This window comes from Lepidochelys kempii, chromosome 3 (assembly GCF_965140285.1).
Source record: "Lepidochelys kempii isolate rLepKem1 chromosome 3, rLepKem1.hap1, whole genome shotgun sequence".
NCBI classification, from domain to species: Eukaryota; Metazoa; Chordata; order Testudines; family Cheloniidae; genus Lepidochelys; species Lepidochelys kempii.
The window spans coordinates 52,696,537-52,718,655 of NC_136382.1; the positions used below are offsets into that span (position 1 = coordinate 52,696,537).

Here is a 22,119-nt window from a genome sequence, read left to right on the forward strand (position 1 = left end):
ATTAATATGCAATCTAGGATTCAAGCTACCTGTTCTGAAAGAAAATGTCTAAAAATAGAAGAAAGTGCCGACATAATAATTGTGCAGTGTATTGCACGAGTACTTGCACAATTTCCTTCTTTTTATATACAAAGCAAATCTGAATCCTAAATAGTGTATGTACTATTACTACTATTTTGTACTAACTACAAAAAATGAGTTATATTTCTCTGCTGAATATTAGTCTAGATTTTAAACCCACATACCACCTGACTACTTACCTGGCAAGCAGCTACAGTAAAATTCACCAATCAAATCATTGCAATGGGCTCCATTTTTGCAGGGCTCGAAGGCACATTCATCAATGTCCATTGAACAGTTTTTGTCTGACAGAAAAGAAAACAAAACATTAAAACTATAAATCATGTTGGGTTGGGGAAAGCAGAAAAGCTACTTCATAGTCCAAGTGACAACTACATAATTTAACTTTTCCAGGTTGGGCACATTGTATTTTACTTCTGCTTGACAGCTTTAAAGCGAGGGATTTTCATAGATCATAGCTGATAGTTAAACAAATTAAATATTTTAAAGGTGTGATGTATACAAGAAGAGTGAACTGTATTTGTAAATACATTGTGTGTGTATTATAGGGTCACATTTCCAGTAGTATGGTTACAGTTAGCATTATATGGCACATCCATTAAAAAGCCATTTTAAGATATTTATTATCTCACCACCAGCAAACTTGCTTCTAAGACTAGCAAGAAATCTGCTGCTCAGATCACGACCATCAAATATAAATGTATCTATCTTTCTTTCTAGTTTTCCCCTTTTCTGGAGGCTTAAAGGAGTTACAATGGAGCCTAATTGTCAGATCTCAAAAAGTACTTGTCAGTGGGGAATCTCCATTGAATGGGATGTTTTTAGTGGTGTCGTGCTGGAATTTGGTACTAGACACAATAGTAATTCAACATTTTCATCAATGATCTGGAGATAAATATACAGTCACTGCTGGAAAACATTACGGATGATACAAAGTTTGGTGGAGTGCTAAATAATGAGAACAGGGAAGTCCTACAGAGTGATCTAGGTAACCTGGGCTCATTCCAACAAAACATGATTTAATACAGCCAAATGCAAAGTTTTATATCTAGGAACAAGGAATGCAAGCCATACCTACAGAATGGGGGCTGGAAAGCAGTGACTTTGAAAAGAATGTAGGTGTCATAGTGCACAAGCAACTGAGCATGAGCTCCTAGTGCAATGCTGTGTCAAAAAGGGTTGGTGTGATCCTCAGATGTATAAATGGGAAATAGCAAGTAGGAGAAGGAAAGTAAGTTTTACCTCTGTGTAAGGCATTGGTGAGACTGACAGCGGAATATTATGTACAGTCCTAGCGTCCACATTTTTAAAATGATGTTGAAAAATTGGAAAGGGTGCAGACAAGGGGCACAAAAATGATTTGAAGGTTGGAGAAAATGCCCTACAGTGAGCAGATTCAAGAGCTCAATCTATTTAGTTTATCAAAATGAATATTTAGAGGTTACTTGATCACAGTCCATAAAAATACCTTCATGGAGAGAAAGTACCAGGTACTAAGAGGGCTCTTTCATCTAGTGGAGAAAGTCATAGGACCCACCAATGGGTGAAAGGTGAAGCCAGAAACATTCAAATTAGAAATTATGTACAGATATGTAGCAGTGAGGGTGATTAGCCATTGGAACAAACTAATGGGATCAATATAGGGGTAACTGGGTAAAATATAATGGCATGTGAAATACAGGAGGGCAGATTAGATGATCTAATGGTCCCTTCTCACCTTAAACTCTAAGCCTCTAGGCTCCCACACCCCTTGCAGCATAGCTCAATAGGGTGGTATGCTGTCTTCGGCATCCTACCTGTGCTTGCAACAACCTCTTCCCCAAGGCTGTATAAGGTACAGGTGGAAGTTAATGATGAAGTGAGGAGCATATTTACTGAACTGAAAATATTTTCTGAATTCCAGACCAATGCTAATTCAAGGGTGTTAACAGGTCTTTTGTAAGGAAGGTCATAAGATAGGAAGTTTGACTTCCTACCCTACTTCCAAATTCCAGTATGGAGTACTGAACTGTGCACTGTTGAAAATAATGTTAGAGGATTTTATCCATTTAGATTATCAAAACTCTCATTGCACTTGGATACCACAGTCAGCAGAGTTGTAAAAAAGAAGAATGGGAGAGCGAAAAGGAATTGGTTTAGTCAGATTGGAAAACGGCAGGAGGGAGAATTTAAAAGGGGGGTGGGAAATGAGTGTAGGGAGCAAGAAATAAATAATTCGGGTAAGTGCCAGTCGTTAAATGGTTAGCTGAAGGTTTAAATCTTGCATGCCATACAATATGCACCATGAGTTCTTACAGCTTTCCAAAGAGGATGGTGTTATGCCCTGAGAACATCTCTCCTGGCATGGAGTGACCAAAGAAGAGACTGCCCCTAGGGAACTCATTTCAATTTTTAAATACAGAGCCCAGTACATACTGGGAAGTATCAAGTAGAACAATAGTCTCTGGCACAATCTGGCTATTTTGCATTACTCAGGCAATGCAGAATGAGCATATTCTGGTCATAAATGCCCAGTGGATAATTTCCCTTGCAGAAGGGAATTGCCTGTTGGGAGGGGCAACTGGTAAGGGAAGCTCCTGTCCAGGTGCCCCTCCCAGCCTTAATATAAGGTACATGTTGGAAGGAGGGGAGACATATGTTGTGGGGAGTAGGATGGATAAGGTTTCCCTGACACCAGGACCGCTCTCATGCCAATCATAATGGAAATTTGAGCCCTTGCAGGTTAGTTGATGCTAGAAAGATACTTACGCAAACCTATCCAATAAAGCTCATATAGTAGTTACTTCACTGTTGAAATTCATCATTATTATGTATTTTTCATATTACAATAGCACTGAGAAGCCCCAAAAGAGGTGAGGGCAGCAGTGGACCAGGGCCTGTAAACACACTAAGTTATTCAGTGCACGGACCGTCTCTTGCAATATAAATAAGACAAAGAGTGAAGAAAAGAAACGTGTTATTTTACAGATAGGGCATGGAGGTACAGGGAAGAAGGGCTTGTCTACATGGTCACTTAGTTCATGGTCAACCGGGATGTGAATGTGCAGAGCACTAGCTTGCCATGCCCTAACTGTGTGGAGCCTGCTACCCACACTATGGAACTTTTAGTGAATGGTAACTGGTTCCCACACAGCCAGTTCATGCACATCAGGCAAGTGCATTGTAATTTGACACTCTGGTAACTGTAACAGTCACTAACTGTAGGCAACCCCATGGCTTGCCAAGGTCACAAAGGAAAGATGCAGAAATTGAACCCAGATCTCCTAACTTCCTCTTCTATGCCTTAACCACAGATCAACTTTCTTTCAAATGTTTCTATATCATTGCTTCAATTTCATAAAAATCTCCCAGCAACCTGCAACAAAATAAGTAGATTTTTCAATCCAAAAACAAGTCTCTTAATTGCTAAGGACAGTGTTCCAATTTACCTTAAAAAAAAAACAACAACCCAACAACCTCCAAGTAAACAAAAAACCTTACAGTCATCCCCAGAAAGATATTATCTCAAATTCTAAATACATCATATGATTAAAACACCACAATTGACAAAACAAAAAAAAGTTATTTATTCTGTTCTAAATTAAAGAGGACACACAGATATGAAAAAATCATCATCACATTTTCAGTACAGCAACTGCAAAATGACAGAACAATTCCCTTTTAAGCATATTTTATTCTTGGTTGAAGCATAAACATGCTTTTCCCCAGATGATTCCAACTGTTACACTTTACCTTCTAATTAAACAAATCATGCTTAATATGTGCAAATGAAATAGTCAGAATCATACTATCAGATTTCCTGAAAACAAGGCACTTTGGTTAATTTCCAACTGATTGGGAAAGTAGTATTGTTGAACCATAATTGATTTTCTTATTTTATGCAATTCAATGGGTTGTTTTGTGTAGTACTTAACTACAAATTAAAGAATAATTTCAGAATACAATGAAATATGAGGAAGATTTTTTTATAACCCAGTGGACATTCACTCAATGTCCTTACTTGATTTTTTCTTTGGTGAACGTGATATACAGATCACACATTAGCTATGGTGATAAAGATTTCTCCAGTAGTCCTGAAAAAGTATTGTGACTACAGAAGCCACTTACCACTAATTATGGTTTTCAAGAGCATTGCCTGCATATTCCCACTGATGGGAAATGGACCCTCATTCCACAAAGCTTGTGGAACTTTCTAGAAAATTGTCAGCACAGAAAAGCTACACCATCCCCAAAGCCAGCCAGTTGCACTTGCACTGGAGTAATCCTGAAAATAGACAGAGTATCCTGGTACTTGGAGCAAGACAAAAGTGCAGGTCCCCATAAGCAGAAGCCTTCTGCTTCCTCTCTTTCTGCTTCCTCTCTTTAGAGAGCTTTGAAGCCTAATGGGGCCAAGATGAGAGGACAAGTCTTACTCGGCCTTTAAGGATGTCTGGAAACAACCAGGCTTCTCCCTTTGGCTTCACGGGTAAAGGCCCAGCACATAGAAGAACAATCTCTGACATTTCCCTCCTTGAGGCCCAAAAAACAACTATGTGCATCTGACTCTGGAAAGATGTATGGGCACAAATACATTACTTAAATTCCAGTCTTTTTCTGTTAATCTTTGGGGTCTGGATTGGACATGATCAGCCTGGACTTAAAACTGTGCAATGATGTTGAAATACCTTAAAACTCACCGTAGTGGGGTGGTCACCCCACTCTGGCCCTGGAAGGGTTAAAAGCAGCCCTGGAGAGGGCTGCAGCTGGATAAAAGGGATTAAGAACAGCTGGGGAAGCTGACTGAGTAGCTGACCACAGGTGTGGCTAGCTTAATTAGGGCTCAGCTGGCCCTGATAAGAGGGCTGTGACCCAGAAGCTGAGGGAGTCTCCTCTAGCCCTGGAGTGGGAAGGGCTAGCTGCCTGGGAGCAAGGTATGCCGTGCCGCGCCGTGCCGCGCCGTGCCGCGCCGCGCCGCGCCAGCCTGGTAAACCCCCAGGCTGCAGGCATTGTTAAAGGCCTACAAAGGGACTGGGGCTGCAGAAGGGCAGCCCAGAGATAGGCAAAGGCAGCAGGTCCTAACTTCTTGCCAATGATGAGTGGCCTTACAAACTGTAGTCTGCCCCAGTGAGCAGGGGCTAAGTGATGACTGGCAGTAGCCACTGAGGCAAGGTGGGTTTAGAGGGGAGACCCAGAGTGGGGGCACTGCTGGGGCAGAACCCTGAGGGAAAGGGGCACCGGGGTCCGGGAGGGACATGGGGCCTGCAGCAGGAAAGACACTGGCCTGTAGAGGGCGCTCCATATGCTGGAGAGCTAATTCCCAGGATGAGCAGCAGGAGGTGCTGCACCAGTGAGTCGTTGCCTCACTACAGTCACCTAAACTACCTAAAACCACAATAATTATTAACAAGCTACCTGAAAATTTTGGGGAACCCCCCCACACTAAAACAAACAAGAAAAGCTCTTTGGATACCAGGGGAAGACTCATGTACTTGTAGTTAGCCACAAAAGGGAAAAAGCGGAGGTAGTTGAGTACTGGATGGCTCTTTATAACCTTGACCCCAGGTGTTCAGTCCTACAAGGCTCAGTCACTCAGTCACAATGGGCACTGCTTTTCTAGAAGGTTCCTCAAGCTCAATGGCATGAGGAGGGCAGTCTCATCCCAGAAGTGAAAATAAGCAGAGGCCACCACAAAGAAGAATATAAGAAAAGTCAGAAAGTTTATTAAGACAAATATAGTATTAAATATAAAACCTCCACTTTGCATGGAGATAAGAACCCTGATATTTAAATCAACATAAGCTACTGAGGGTATGTTTTTGAGAGTACTGTCTCATAAGAGATTTACATGAGAGACTCACAAAGAATAAAATAAAGATTGTGAGATGCATGCATTTGGTAAGACAAAGAAATATATGCAGACCACAATATAAATGAGGAGGCTAAATTAAGCACCTTCATTACAACAAAATTCAGTGAAGTGCTACAGTGATCTGACGAAATCATAATAATTGTTTTTAACTGTGATGGTGCTGGTGGCTATAAAGGCTGGGGGAAATTAATAATAAATTCACTGAACATCAAATATTAGTGCTATTTGGATGCCAGTTAATTTAGGTCACCCATCCCTATAATTACCACTGACAGCAGTGACACTGATATTGTCATTAGCAGCTTGGAGCATATAACAAAAGCTCTCTAGCTTTCCTGGTTCACCACTGAACTTAAAGAGCAGAAGGGTTTTCCTTGGTCTCTGCATCCCTAGACTCAACAGTGGAAGAGAGGCTCTAGCCCCAACCCACACTCTTCTTGAATCTAGTAGGGGTTCTCAAATTGAGGTGTGACCCCTCAGAGGATAGCAAGATTATTAAATGAGGGGTCGTGAGCTGTCAGGGTCTACCCCCAAACCCCAGTTCACCTACCAGCATTTATAATAGTGTTAAATATAAAATGTATGTTTTAAAATTAATAAGGAGGGCGGTCACACTCAGAGGCTTGCTGTGTGAAAGGGGTCACCAATACAAAAGTTTGAGAACCACTGATCTAGAGGGTATATGTGAGGAAAACTGACATATTCAGGGTGACAATAGGCTTGTCTCATCCATCTTACCAGAGGCTCACTTTCTCCCTACTTACATTTGGCTGTTTTCTGGTTGTGGTGATATAGAGATCTGATAGCCTTTGACCCCCCTCCCCCCGCAATAACTTTTGGAACAGAAAACTGGATTTTCTCAAGATGTTTAGGCATATTGAACTATTCCTCACATTTTGCTTGTTTAGGGAAGGGTAGCTGATAAGGCTCAGTACCTATGTACTGAGGAGAGGGAGGGACAGGTGCATTGCTTCTTCCATTGGAACGTTTGGGTGATGCACAGAAAGAAAGTCAGAGTTTAATAGATTTGGTGTGCTGTTATTTCTATGCACCATTCACTTCTATATAAATTAACAGCACAGGGCTCATTTCTACTCATTTCTACCCTGAGACATACACATGCATTTTCAAAAATGCTTTTAAATGGTAAAGGCCTGGAAAGTTCAAATATAGATAATGAACAGCTCACATAGTAACTGTGGTTCTTTAAGATGTTCTCCATGTATGGATCCCACTCCTAGTATGCATGTGCCCCAAGCACAGGACATCTGCATCTTTTAACCAGCAGTTCCTCATGTTACACCCTCCTGAGGGCATGAAGGGAGGACCACCCAACTGCAGCTCAGTTCCTTCATTACCCAGAGTCCTTATCAAAGAGCTGTGGGAAAGAAGATGGCTGGTGGGGTCCACATGTACAGAGTATCTTGAAGAATTATAGTACTGTAAGGTAAGTAACTTCTTTCTAGTCCAAGTATCTGTACATGGAGATCCTGCTCTTGGTGATTAGCCAGCAGTTAACTCCTTAAGGTGGGGGGAGTTAGGAGCTTATCTAAACAATTATTTCAGTAATGTCTGACTAAACTGAGTGTCAGATCAGAAAGCTCATGCAAGGGAGTAGTGGCTGGTGAATGTATGAATGGAGCTCTGCACAGCTGCTCTACAATTTTCAGCTAAGGCATGCAACTAAGGCCATCTGAGTTCTGGTAGAATGAGATTTAATATAGGACAGAAAAGTAATCTTGTTGATATTATAGGAGGTTCTAAGACAGTCTGAGATCCTGCATCCCAACCCCCTGCTCCAGCCCTGAACTACCTCCTGTACCCCAAACCCCTCATCCCTGGCCCCACTCCAGAGCACACACCCCCAACCCCCTCCTGCACCCCAACCCCCTGCTTCAGCCTGGAGAAAGTGAATGAGGGTGGGGGAGAGCAAGTGATGGAGGAAGGGGGTATGGAGGGGGACTAGGACTGCAGAGAAGGGGAAGGGCAGGAGTGGGGCCTCAGGGGTACAAATTGATAAATAAAAGTAGCAGTAAGTCACCAGGACCAGATGTATTCACCCAACCAGTGGTGAATTAGCCCCAGAAAAAAATCTGCTGTTGGGCAGGCAGATGAATCCCCCAACCATGCTGCCCAGAAGCAGTGCCGGGTGGCAGCAGGGGAAGCCCATCCCCCAACCCAATTCCTGTTAGGGGAAGCCCCCAACCCAGTGTCCCCTGACCCCATCCCCAGCAGAAGCCATGGGACAGCAGGGGAATCCCCAGCCCAGCACCCCCGACTCCACTCTTTGGCAGAGGCAATGGGGCAGCAGGGGAAGCCCCAGCACCCTGACCCCACTCTTTGGCAGAAGCATTGGTTGGGCGGGATGGGAGAAGCCCCAGTTCCCCAACCTTGGTTCCCTGCAGAAGTGCCAGGAGAAGCCTCCGGACTCCCACGGTGGCTCTGGGACTGGAAGCACTCTCTCTACTTGCTGCAGCCTCAGGCCTGGGGGAGCTCTCACTCCCTGCTGTGGCCCAGTGCAATGGTGGGTTGACAGCTTCTCCAGTCTTGAGGCTGCAATGTGTGTGGGGGAAAGGATCAAACAGGCTGAAGGGCAGCACTGGGGGGGTGGGAATGGGTGGGACCGGGTGAGACCCTAGGTGGAAGAGGGGCGTGGCCTGAGGATGAGGCAGAACAGGGTAGGGCTATGGGCAGGGCCATAGGTGGAAGGGGTGGAGAGGGGCCCCCAATTGCTCTGGCCCAGGTCCCCAGGAAACCTTAATCTGCCTCTGCACCCAAGAGTTCTGAAGGAACTCAAATATGAAATTCAAGAACTACTAATTGTGGTATGTAACCTATTGCTTAAATCAGCCTCTGTCTGATGACTAGAGGATAGCTAATATAACACCATTTAAAAAAAAAAAGGCTCCAGAGGTGGTAATGGCAATTACAGGCCAGTAAGCCTAGCTTCACTACCAGACAAATTTGTTGAAATGATAGTAAAGAGCAGAATTATCAGACACATAGATGAACACAATATGTTGGGGAAGAACCAATGCGGCTTTTGTAAAGGGAAATTATGCCTCACCAATCTCAAAGAATTCTTTGTGTGTGTCAACAAGCATGTGAACAAGGGTGATCCATGGGTTATAGTGTACCTGGACTTTCATTAAGCCTTTAACAAGGTCCCTCACCAAAGGCTCTTAAGCCGTTTTAGACACAACAAATCCTGAATCTTTGCAGGGGGTTACAAGAGATGACTCTTGTGGTCCCTTCTAACCCTATGATTCTAAGCAAAGCAGACAGTCATGGGATAAGAGGGAAGGTCCTCATGGATCAGTAACTGGTTAAAAGATAGGAAACAAAGTGTCAAGGTTCCTCCCCCACTCTGAACTCCAGGGTACAGATGTGGGGACCTGCATGAAAAATCTCCAAAGCTTATCTTTACCAGCTTAGATCAAAACTTCCCCAAGGTACAAAATATTCCACCCGTTGTCCTTGGACTGGCCGCTACCACCACCAAACTAATACTGGTTACTGGGGAAGAGCTGTTTGGATGCGTCCTTCCCCCCAAAATACTTCCCAAAACCTTGCACCCCACTTCCTGGACAAGGTTTGGTAAAAAGCCTCACCAATTTGCCTAGGTGACTACAGACCCAGACCCTTGGATCTTAAGAACAATGAACAATCCTCCCAACACTTGCACCCCCCCTTTCCTGGGGAATGTTGGATAAAAAGCCTCACCAATTTGCATAGGTGACTGTCAAGGTTCCTCCCCCACTCTGAACTCTAGGGTACAGATGTGGGGACCTGCATGAAAAAACCTCCTAAGCTTATCTTTACCAGCTTAGGTCAAAGCTTCCCCAAGGTACAAAATATTCCCCCCGTTGTCCTTGGACTGGCCGCTACCACCACCAAACTAATACTGGTTACTGGGGAAGAGCTGTTTGGACGCATCTTTCCCCCCAAAATACTTCCCAAAACCCTGCACCCCACTTCCTGGACAAGGTTTGGTAAAAAGCCTCACCAATTTGCCTAGGTGACTACAGACCCAGACCCTTGGATCTTAAGAACAATGAACAATCCTCCCAACACTTGCACCCCCCTTTCTCTGGGGAATGTTGGATAAAAAGCCTCATCAATTTGCATAGGTGACCACAGACCCAAACCCTTGGATCTGAGAACAATGAAAAAGCATTCAGTTTTTTACAAGAAGACTTTTAATAAAAAATAGAAGTAAATAGAAATAAAGAAATCCCCCCTGTAAAATCAGGATGGTAGATCTCTTACAGGGTAATTAGATTCAAAAACATAGAGAACCCCTCTAGGCAAAACCTTAAGTTACAAAAAAAGATACATAGACAGAAATAGTTATTCTATTCAGCACAAATCTTTTCTCAGCCATTTAAAGAAATCATAATCTAACACATACCTAGCTAGATTACTTATTAAAAGTTCTAAGACTCCATTCCTGGTCTATCCCTGGCAGAAACCAGCATACAGACAGACACAGACCCTTTGTTTCTCTCCCTCCTCCCAGCTTTTGAAAGTATCTTGTCTCCTCATTGTTCATTTTGGTCAGGTGCCAGCGAGGTTACCTTTAGCTTCTTAACCCTTTACAGGTGAGAGGAGCTTTCCCCTGGCCAGGAGGGATTTCAAAGGGGTTTACCCTTCCCTTTATATTTATGACACGCCCCCCAAATCTCAGCTAGGGTGAAACACTGGCTGGGATTTCTTCCTGGAGCTCTAGGAAAAACAGAGTTAATAAGACACATGCATCTCTAAATATACTACCAAGTACATAAAGACTAACAATATTTTCCACATCTCAAGGACGATTTTAACCAGTTGACTCTGGGAAACTTTCACGGGAGAGTGCATCAGCCACTTTGTTAGAAGCTCCTGAGATGTGTTGGATGTCGAAATCAAAATCTTGGAGAGCTAAACTCCACCGAAGAAGTTTTTTGTTAGTTTCCTTGACGGTGTGAAGCCACTTCAGTGCAGCATGGTCGGTTTGCAGGTGGAAACGCCGTCCCCAAACATATGGGCGTAGCTTTTCCAGAGCGTAGACAATGGCGTAACATTCTTTTTCAGTGACTGAGCAGTTGCTTTCCCTCTCAGACAGTTTTTTGCTGAGAAACACTACAGGGTGGAATTCTTGATCAGGTCCTTTCTGCATTAAAACTGCTCCCACACCACGCTCGGACGCATCTGTGGTTACTAGGAACGGTTTGTCAAAGTCTGGGGCCCTTAGTACAGGGTCAGACATGAGTGTCGCTTTAAGCTTGTTAAAGGCCTTCTGACACTTTCCGGTCCACTGAACAGCATTTGGCTGTTTCTTTTTGGTTAGGTCTGTCAGTGGGGCAGCGATTTGGCTGTAGTGCGGTACAAATCGTCTGTAATAACCGGCCAAGCCTAAGAAGGATTGAACCTGTTTCTTTGACTTTGGGACAGGCCACTTTTGGATAGCATCCACTTTGGCCTGTAGGGGGCTGATAGTTCCTTGACCCACCTGGTGTCCAAGGTAAGTCACTCTGTTTAGGCCTATTTGACACTTCTTAGCCTTAACAGTTAGTCCTGCCTCCCTTATGCGCTCAAGGACTTTTTGTAGATGTTCCAGGTGGTCTGCCCAGGAATCCGAAAATATGGCCACGTCGTCAAGGTAGGCGACTGCATATTCTCCTAATCCCGCTAGGAGACCATCTACAAGTCTTTGGAAAGTGGCGGGTGCATTTCGCAGCCCGAAAGGGAGTACATTAAATTCATACAGCCCGAGATGTGTGATGAAGGCTGACCTTTCCTTGGCAGATTCATCTAGCGGTACCTGCCAGTACCCCTTGGTTAAGTCCAAGGTAGAGATGAACTGGGCCCGTCCCAGTTTCTCTAATAGTTCATCTGTGCGTGGCATTGGATAGTTGTCTGGGCGAGTTACAGCATTTAGCTTATGGTAGTCCACGTAAAAACGTATTTCCCCATCTGGTTTGGGAACTAGAACCACTGGAAATGCCCATGCACTTTCAGAGGGGCGGATTACACCCATCTGTAACATATCTTGGATCTCCCGTTCTATAGCAGTTTTAGCTTGAGGTTGAACCCTAATTGGGTGAGCATTACCTGTGTCAATGGAGTGGTATGCCCGTTCAGTCAGTCCTGGGGTGGCTGAGAACGTTGGCGCGTAGCTAGTGCACAGCTCCTGGATCTGCTGTCGCTGCATACGCCCAAGGGTCATGGAGAGGTTCACCTCTTCCACACCACCACCACATTTCCCTTCATAGTAGACACCTTTGGGCCACTCAGCGTCGTCTCCTCCCTGGGCTGTAAACGGACAAACCTTTAATTCTCTGGAATAAAAGGGCTTTAGAGAATTAATATGGTACACCTTAGGCTTCCGGTTGGAGGTGGGGAATGCTATGAGATAATTAAAAGCTCCCAGGCGCTCCTGGACCGTGAATGGCCCTTCCCACGATGCTTCCATTTTATGGGCCTGGAGCGCCCTTAAGACCATGACCTGGTCCCCTACTTTGAAGGAACGCTCTCTGGCATGTTTATCATACCAGGCTTTTTGCTCTTTTTGAGCATCCTGTAAGTTTTCTCTAGCAAGGGCTAAAGAGGTTCGGAGGGTGTTTTGTAGGTTGCTTACAAAGTCCAGAATGTTAGTTCCTGGAGAAGGTGTAAATCCCTCCCATTGCTGCTTCACCAACTGCAATGGCCCCTTAACCTCACGGCCATATACAAGTTCAAATGGGGAAAACCCTAAACTGGGATGTGGTACAGCTCTGTAGGCAAAGAGCAACTGCTGCAACACTAGGTCCCAATCATTGGAGTGCTCATTTACGAATTTACGTATCATGGCCCCCAAAGTTCCATTAAACTTCTCCACCATGCCATTTGTTTGATGATGGTAAGGAGTGGCAACCAAGTGATTTACCCCATGAGCTTCCCAAAGGTTTTTCATAGTTCCTGCCAGGAAATTAGTCCCTGCATCTGTGAGGATGTCGGAGGGCCAACCTACCCTGGCAAAAATGTCTGCTAGTGCCTGGCACACACTTTTAGCCCTGGTGTTGCTTAGAGCTACTGCTTCCGGCCATCAGGTGGCAAAATCCATGAAAGTCAGTATGTACTGCTTTCCTCTGGGTGTCTTTTTCGGAAAAGGACCCAGAATATCCACAGTTACTCGCTGAAATGGAACTTCAATGATGGGGAGTGGCTGGAGAGGGGCTTTGACCTGGTCTTGGGATTTTCCCACTCTTTGGCACACCTCACAAGACTGGACATAGGTAGAAACATCCTTGCCCATTCCCTCCCAGTGGAATGACCCCCCCAAACGGTCTTTGGTCCTGTTCACCCCAGCATGGCCACTAGGGTGATCGTGGGCTAAGCTCAAGAGCTTGGCCCGGTATTTAGTTGGAACTACCAACTGTCTCTGAGGATGCCAGTCTTCCTGGTGTCCCTCAGAAAGAGTTTCCTTGTATAAAAGTCCTCTTTCTACAACAAACCTGGATCGATTAGAAGAGCTGAGAGGCGGTGGGTTGCTCCGTGCCGCCGTCCAAGCTCTCTGGAGGCTTTCATCTGCTTCCTGTTCAGTCTGGAACTGTTCCCTTGATGCTGGAGACATCAGTCCCTCATTGGATTGGGGACCTAGACTTGGTCCCTCTGGAAGCGATATAAGGGATGGAGCTGTTTCTGTTGACTGTGAACCGCTCTCCGCTGGTGCACTATGTTGGGATTCAGGCTCCGGCTGAGCCTCTTGTGTAGAGTTATCGGCTGTTGCCAATTCAGGTTCGGTGGGGCCCTCTGGTGTTGAGGTTGCAAGTACTGGATTCAGTGCTGACACGGGGTCTGGTGTTGGTAGTTCGGCTGGTTCCGGTTCTGGGACTGGTTCCGTCTAGGTCTCTGGGACTGGATCCACTACTGCTGTTGCAGACATTGGCCTGGGGTCCAGGTCCATCACCTCTGACCGGGTCCTGATAGAAGTTTCCGGAACAGAGCTCTGCCTCACGGCTTGTTTAGCCTGGCTGCAGGTGACCATTCCCACCCTCTTGGCCTGCTTCACATGCTTGGCCAAGTCTTCCCCCAACAGCATGGGGATGGGATAATCATCATAGACTGCAAAAGTCCACAAACCTGACCAGCCCTTGTACTGGACAGGCAACTTGGCTGTAGGCAAATCGAAAGAGTTGGACTTGAAGGGTTGAATCGTCACTTGGATATCTGGGTTGATTAAATTGGGGTCCACTAAGGAAGCATGGATAGCTGACACTTGTGCTCCGGTGTCCCTCCACGTGGTGACCTTCTTCCCGCCCACACTCACAGTTTCCCTCCGCTCCAAGGGTATCTGGGAGGTATCTGGGCCTGTGGACCTCTGGTGTGATTCCGGTGCAATGAACTGTAATCTGTTGGGGTTCTTGGGGCAGTTGGCCTTTACATGCCCCAGCTCGTTACATTTAAAACATCGTCCAGCTGACGGGTCACTGGGGCGAGGTGGGTTGCTGAAGAACGGGGTGGTGGGACGATCAGGGGTCTGGAGGGTTCTTTGGGAGGTAGGTGGGGCTTTGGGCGGCCCCCGGTAATAGGGTGTGGTCTGGGGTGGTCCCTTCTGGTCTCCGCTCCAACTGCGACCAGTTTTCTTCTTCTCTGCCACCTCCACCCATCTGGCTCCAATCTCTCCTGCCTCGATTACAGTTTTGGGCTTCCCGTCTAGGATGTATCTTTCTATTTCCTCAGGAACACCCTCTAAGAATTGTTCCATTTGCATTAGGAAGGGCAAATTTACTGGAGATTCAACACTTGCTCCTGATATCCAGGCATCCCAATGTTTCACAATGTGGTAGGCATGTCGGGTAAATGACATGTCTGGTTTCCACCTTAGGGCTCTGAACCTCCGACGAGACTGCTCGGGTGTTATCCCCATTCTGACTCTCGCCTTGGATTTAAACAGTTCATACTTGTTCATGTGTTCTTTAGGCATTTCAGCTGCCACCTCAGCTAAGGGTCCACTGAGCTGCGGCCTCAGCTCTACCATGTATTGGTCAGTAGAGATGTTGTACCCAAGGCAGGCCCTTTCGAAGTTTTCTAAGAAGGCCTCAGTATCATCACCTGCCTTGTAGGTGGGGAACTTTCTGGGATGGGAAGTGGTACCTGGAGAAGGATTGCTAGGGTTTGTTGGTATATTCTGCTGGGCCTTTATCCTCTCCATCTCCTCCACATGCTTCCTCTCTTTTTCCTTCTCCTCCTCCACATGCTTCCTTGCCTCCATTTCCCTCTTGTGGGCAGCCTCCTGTACCTCCTTCTCCAGCCGCATGAGTTCTATCTGTCTTTCATGTTCCCTTTGTTTTTCCTCAGCCTGAAATTTGGCTAATTCCAGCTATAGTCGAGCTGAGGATTTGGTCATTCTAACCTCTCTGTTTTTAACTAACTTTACACCCGAGGTTTAGAAATAAACAAACAAAACGTGGCTGTAAAATTTTGCTGTGCTGGAATAGAATACCTATTCTCTGATAGTGACTGTCAGCCTACAGAAAAAGACAATTCCCTTGTCTCTGCTCTGGGCCCAAATTAAAGCAAAAAACCTCCAACTACTTGGAAACCTGCTTACCCAGCCCAAAGAAAAAGCAAATGGGTAGAACACACACCCCCTATTTACTTTTAGGAAGAAAAGAAAAAAAAAACCTCTGGGTTGGAAGACTGTGAATTTCCCTGCAGGATTTAAGTACCCTGCCTCCAGGCAAAGAAAACCTGCAATTCACAAGATAATCCCCTTTTGTCTCTGCTTGGCCACAAAGCAGAGAAAAAACAATCTGCTTTCAGTTTCAGCTGATTTCTGGACTTCCTTTCCAAAGGAAAAAAAAATTCTTTTTAAAATCTGTATTTCTAGTTCAAAAAATCTCAACTGGATCCCAAAATGATTTCAGGTTAATCCCACCACTATGCCACCATGTCAAGGTTCCTCCCCCACTCTGAACTCCAGGGTACAGATGTGGGGACCTGCATGAAAAATCTCCTAAGCTTATCTTTACCAGCTTAGGTCAAAGCTTCCCCAAGGTACAAAATATTCCCCCCGTTGTCCTTGGACTGGCCGCTACCACCACCAAACTAATACTGGTTACTGGGGAAGAGCTGTTTGGACGCGTCCTTCCCCCCAAAATACTTCCCAAAACCTTGCACCCCACTTCCTGGACAAGGTTTGGTAAAAAGCCTCACCAATTTGCCTAGGTGACTACAGACCCAGACCCTTGGATCTTAAGAACAATGAGCAATCCTCCCAACACTTGCACCCCCCTTCTCTGGGGAATGTTGGATAAAAAGCCTCACCAATTTGCATAGGTGACCACAGACCCAAACCCTTGGATCTGAGAACAATGAAAAAGCATTCAGTTTCTTACAAGAAGACTTTTAATAAAAATAGAAGTAAACAGAAATAAAGAAATCCCCCTGTAAAATCAGGATAGTAGATATCTTACAGGGTAATTAGATTCAAAAACATAGAGAACCCCTCTAGGCAAAACCTTAAGTTACAAAACAGATACACAGACAGAAATAGTTATTCTATTCAGCACAATTCTTTTCTCAGCCATTTAAAGAAATCATAATCTAACACATACCTAGCTAGATTACTTACTAAAAGTTCTAAGACTCCATTCCTGGTCTATCCCCGGTAAAGACCAGCATATAGACAGACACAGACCCTTTGTTTCTCTCCCTCCTCCCAGCTTTTGAAAGTATCTTGTCTCCTCATTGGTCATTTTGGTCAGGTGCCAGCGAGGTTACCTTTAGCTTCTTAACCCTTTACAGGTGAGAGGAGCTTTCCCCTGGCCAGGAGGGATTTCAAAGGGGTTTACCCTTCCCTTTATATTTATGACACAAAGGGAAGAAATAAATGGTCAGCATTCATAGTGGAAAGAGTACATAGTGTGGTTCTCCAAGGATGTGTCTTGAGACCAGTGATGTTTATCATATTGATAAAGGATCTGGAAAAAGAGTTAAACAGTGAGGTGGCTAAATCTGCAGACAATACAAAATTACACAATATAGTTAAGTCCAAATATTACCATGAAGAGTTAAAAAAGGATCTCACAAAACCGGGAGACCAGGCAACAAAATGGCAGATGAAATTCTGTGTTGATAAATGCAAAGTAATGTCCATTTGAAAACATAATCCCAACTACAAATGAAAAATTATGGGGTCTAAAAATTAGCTGTTACCACTCAAAGATTTTGGAGTCATCCTGGATAGTTGTCTGAAATCATTTTCTCAATGTGCAGTGGCAGTCAAAAAACCTAATAGATAAAACAGAAAATACCATAATGCCACTATAAAAAGACTGGTACTGTTCATCTTGGCAAAGAGATAACCAAAGGGAATATGATAGACATCTATAAAATTATGAATTGTGTGGAGAAAGTGGGAGTATTATTTACTCCTTCACATTACATAAGAACCAAGGGTCACCCAATGAAATTAATAGGCAGCAGGTTTAAAGCAAACAAATGGAAGTACTGCTTCACACTGTGCACAGTCAACCTGTGGAACTTGTTGCCAGGGGATATTGTGAAGGCAAAAACTATAACTGAGTATAAAAAAGAATTAGATAAGTCCATGGAGGATAGGTCAAACAGCTATTATTCAAGTTGTTCAGGGACAACGCCATGCTCTGGGTGTCCTTAAATATATGACTGCCAGAAGCTGAGACTGGACAACAGCAGACAGATCACTCGCTAATTGTCCTGTTGTGTTCATTCCCACTGAGGCATTAGACACTAGCTACTGTCAGAAGACAGGATACTGGGCTAGATGAACCACTGATCTGACCCAGCATGACCATTTTTATAGTCCCTCCTCGCTGATCACTTAGAGCCATGTAGACTGCCTGAGCTTCCCCAGTCAAGTAGGGTGCTAGCTGTAGGTCCCAACCTGCACCCACAGCTACTCTTTCAAAGGTGACTAAAAATGCATTTGGGATAGTCCTCAGGGACTGCTTTATAGAGGCCAATTGCCTGTACCTGGTTGCCATTCCCTGCTGCAGGACTCACCACACCTGGGCATAGCTGCAGTTTCTCATTGGCTTGCTCTCAAATAAAGTCCTGTCGGATTTTCTGTTGCTCAGCTTGCCAGGCAAGCAAGGACGGTCTCTCCAGGTAGTGGCTCTCTGCTAGAAGACCTACAGGGTCTTATGAATCCCCTTCTCTTGTTTTAGGAGCCACTGCAATGTCTCCTCCATTGCCCAGACTGCTGAATCTTTACACCAGATGCCTAATCAGGTTATCTGTGAGCACAGATAAGACAAAAACTGGGGATGCCCCCAGTTGCCACACAGTGTGACCCTCTGCTCCTGCCTTGCCACACAAATGGCTATGACACCTCCAGCCTGTAACCATCGCTGTGTATTTTGTGTTTTATCAACCATTACTTTCCTACAGTTCCAGGTAGCAATTCTATTTACAGTGTCATACAATCATAAGAGAAGGAAGAGCACCCAGAGATCTCCATTTATCCTGGTCTTCCTTCCTCTTTCCTCTCCTGTCCTTGCACTTCCTTCCTGTTCTGTGCTCCTTATCGGCTCTTGCAGTTAATGGACTGATTAGTCTGGTTTGGGGAGTGCTAAGGAGATAATCTAGTAATTAGCTATTCCTTCCCTCAACCAGCCCTCTGTGGGAGAACTAACTGGATTTATAATGACCAAAGTGTTGGTTCAGCTGCTCGTTCTCAGAACTATGTCACAGATGAAAATCCAAGACTATTCTAATATATATTTTGGGTTACATGTCATAGTTACTCTGTACACATAAAAGACTACATGTGAAAGAGCCCAAATCTCTCTCACTCACTAAGCAGAAGTGGTTGCTACTAAACACACTGTTTTAATGAATAGGGGATATGACCAACACAATTATAAGGATTGAAAAAGCAGATGCAGGGCTACATGGATCTTTGGCCTGACCCAGCATGGCTGTTCTTATCCATCAACAAGATCAGCAGTAGGCTCAAATCAGGAGAAGGGGGCATTTTTTCTTACAGATGGAGAAACATGTGACAACGTCTTTAGAAATCTGTGAAAAGTAGAGTGTGAAAATATTTTGGATTGGGTGATAGTTCGGTGACAGTTCTCTGAGCCTAACTGACAGCATGGGGAAAAGAGGACTTGTGGCACCTTAGAGACTAACAAATTTATTTGAGCATAAGCTTTCGTGAGCAACAGCTCACTTCATCGGATGCATGTGAGCTGTAGCTCACGAAAGCTTATGCTCAAATAAATTTGTTAGTCTCTAAGGTGCCACAAGTACTCCTTTTCTTTTTGCGGATACAGACAAACACGACTGCTACTCTGAAACCTGACAGCATGGGGTGCTTTCAGAACTTGAGTCAAGAATTGCTTCTATGAGTGGGCTGCTATGAGAACTGATTTTCTGTGGTTAACTCTGAGGACCAGTAATTAAAAGAACTGAAGATCTAACTGCACATCCATAGAGACTTGGTGAGCTGACCTTCCCTGAATCAACCAGTCATCGAGGTAAGGATTACATGAAGAACTTGTCTTCTCTGATATACCACTACCACTAACAGACATGTCATAAATATGCTGGGGGCAGTAGAGAGGCCAAAAGGGAGCACTCTGAATTGATAGAGCTCTCCTGAAACCATAAAACCAAGATACTTCCTGTGAGCTGGGTATGTAGACACAGGAAAGTAGGTGTTCTGTAATCTGAAGGTTCTGAAACAATCATGGGGTCTAGAGAAGATATAGTAGAAACAAGAGGCACCATATGTAATCGGATGCAACATGTGTATGTGTTAAGACACTTGAGTGTGTCTCCAAATCACAATCTTTCATCAAGCAGTTTTACACTAAGTTGAATTATTTTTCTTGGAACACCTCTACTGGTATTTCAAGAGTCTCTGTCATCCTCTTAAGGTCTTGCAATGCTTTGAAATCATTAGGGTTGCCAACTTTCTACTCCCACAAAACTGAATACTTGGGCTGTCAATTAATTGCAGTTAACATACGTGATTAACTCAAAAAAATAATCATATTGCTGAAACTACAGAACCTGAACCACCAAAAAAGATAAATCAACCTTCTGCTGGTGGCAACCTTCTGACTCAGACAATGAAAATGAGCGGGCATCATTCTGCCCTGCTTTGGATTCTAATTGAGCAGAACCAGTCATCAGCATGGACACATGTCCCCTGGAATGGTGGTTGAAGTGTGAAGGGACATACAAATCTTTAGCACATCTGGCACATAAATATCTTGCAACGCCAGCTACAACAGTGTCATGTAAACACCTGTTCTCACTTTCAGATGACATTGTAAATAAGAAGGGGCAGCATTATCTCCTGCAAATGTAAACAAATTTGTTTTTCTGAGTGAATGGCTGAACAAGAAATAGGACTGAGTGGATTTGCAGGCTCTAAAGTTTTACATTTTGTTTTTGAATGAGTTTTGTGTACAGAATTCTACATTTGTAAGTTCAACTTTCACGATAAAGAGATTTCACTACAGTACTTGTAGTAGATGAATTGAAAAATACTCTATATTTATTTTTGATTACAAGTATTTGCCCTGTAAAAAGAAAAGTGAGCACTGTACTCTTCGAATTCTGTGTTGTAATTGAAATCAATATATTTGACAATGTAGAAATCATCCAAAAATATTTAAATAAATGATATTCTATTATTGTTTAATGGTGCAATTAGTCACAATTAATTTTTTTAATTACTTGACAGCTTTCCCCTCTGACCCTCCTCTGAGGCCCTGCCCCTGCCCTGTCCCTTCTCCAAGGCCTTCCCCCGCTGACTCCATCTCCCCCTCCCTCTGTTGCTCATTCTTCCCACCCTCAGTCACTCATTTTCACCAGACTGGGGTAAGAAGTTGGGGTGTGGGCTCTGGTGTGGGTCCAGGGATTATGGATTTGGGTGCAGAAGGGGGCTCCAGGCTGGGTCTGAGAGGTTTGGAGAGCAGGAGGAGGCTCTGGGCTGGGGCAGAGGGTTGAGGTGTGGGAGGTGTAAGGGCTCTGGCTGGGGGTGCAGCCTATTGGGTGGGTCTGGGGATGAGGGATTCGAAGGGCAGGAGGGGAATCAGGGCTGGGGCAGGGGCACGGGAGGGGGTGTGGAGTGAAGGCTCCAAGCAGTGCTTGCCGCAAGCAGCTCCTGGAAGCAGCAACATGTCCCCCTTCTGGCTCCTACATGTAGGCACAGCCAGGCAGCTTTGTGCACTGACCCATCTGCAGGTACAGCCCCTGCAGCTCACATTGGCCATGGTTCCCAACCAATGGGAGCTGCAGAGCCGGCGCTTGGGGCTGGGGCAGCGTGCGGAGCCCTCTGGCTGCCCCTATGTGTTGGAGCTAGAGGGGAGACATGCTACTGCCTACTCACCTATCTGGGATCAGAAAACACTCCTTGTCCCAAAACACTGGCCCTTTAATGCTACGGGGTCTGAATGTTTCAGGAGTACTGTATAAGTAGTAAACCCCACCCAATCAAAACAAACCATCAGGGGAGAAATATGATAAAATAAACCTTTCTTGCTGTATTTCTGGCCCAGATTACTGGAAATTTTGTGAGAAAGTTTACTCAAGAGATTTCCATACAAATTTTTCTGACTCAAAAAGTTTTGACTCAAGATAAACTTTTAATAAGCAATTGATGTTTTGGGTGATTAAAGAATTAGTTTTTTGAACCAAACTCTGAACCTTCTTCATGATGTAAAAGATAAAACAAGTTCACCACTTTGACAAGGGTTTTGTATTTTATTGATAATCTATTTAGCTAGGCAGTAAACTCAGTGCCAAGTGAATAATGAAAAGCACAAATACTGATAATTTGGGAATAGTGTTCTGCAGCATAAGGATTATTCAAAACATCATAAAACTAAAGCTTTTTTTCCCCAATTATTAAGTAGCCTTTTGTGAACATTTATATATTCTAAGTATTTAAGCTAAAATTAGAAAAAATAAGAAAGACAAAGATAATGAAAATTAAATGTCCACAGTGACTGGGCAAAACTGTAAATTAACAACATGTAGCTGTAACAATAATAATTTTGTGGCAGAAACCTAACACACTATAGATTCTTAACGGGGCATTTACAATTTAGTTATTTTCTTCTTTCAGTTCTCCTACATAAATTAAATTTCCTAAATAAGTGGGGTGTGTCTGCTAGACTACAGTAGAGCTCTACAAAAATGCTTATGATATGATGCTTATGGTCTGA

At 44.3% G+C, this 22,119-nt stretch overlaps 1 protein-coding gene across 1 annotated transcript in view; it reads right to left on the reverse strand.

The window, feature by feature from the left end:
* The window catches only part of LOC144930392 (uncharacterized), a 243,295-nt gene that overhangs the window by 43,688 nt on the left and 177,488 nt on the right, over positions 1 to 22,119 (reverse strand). Inside the window, exon 5 of the mRNA XM_078851961.1 lies at positions 261 to 365. Coding sequence (XP_078708087.1) covers positions 261 to 365 — 105 coding nt within the window. The remainder of the gene's footprint in view (positions 1 to 260; positions 366 to 22,119) is intronic.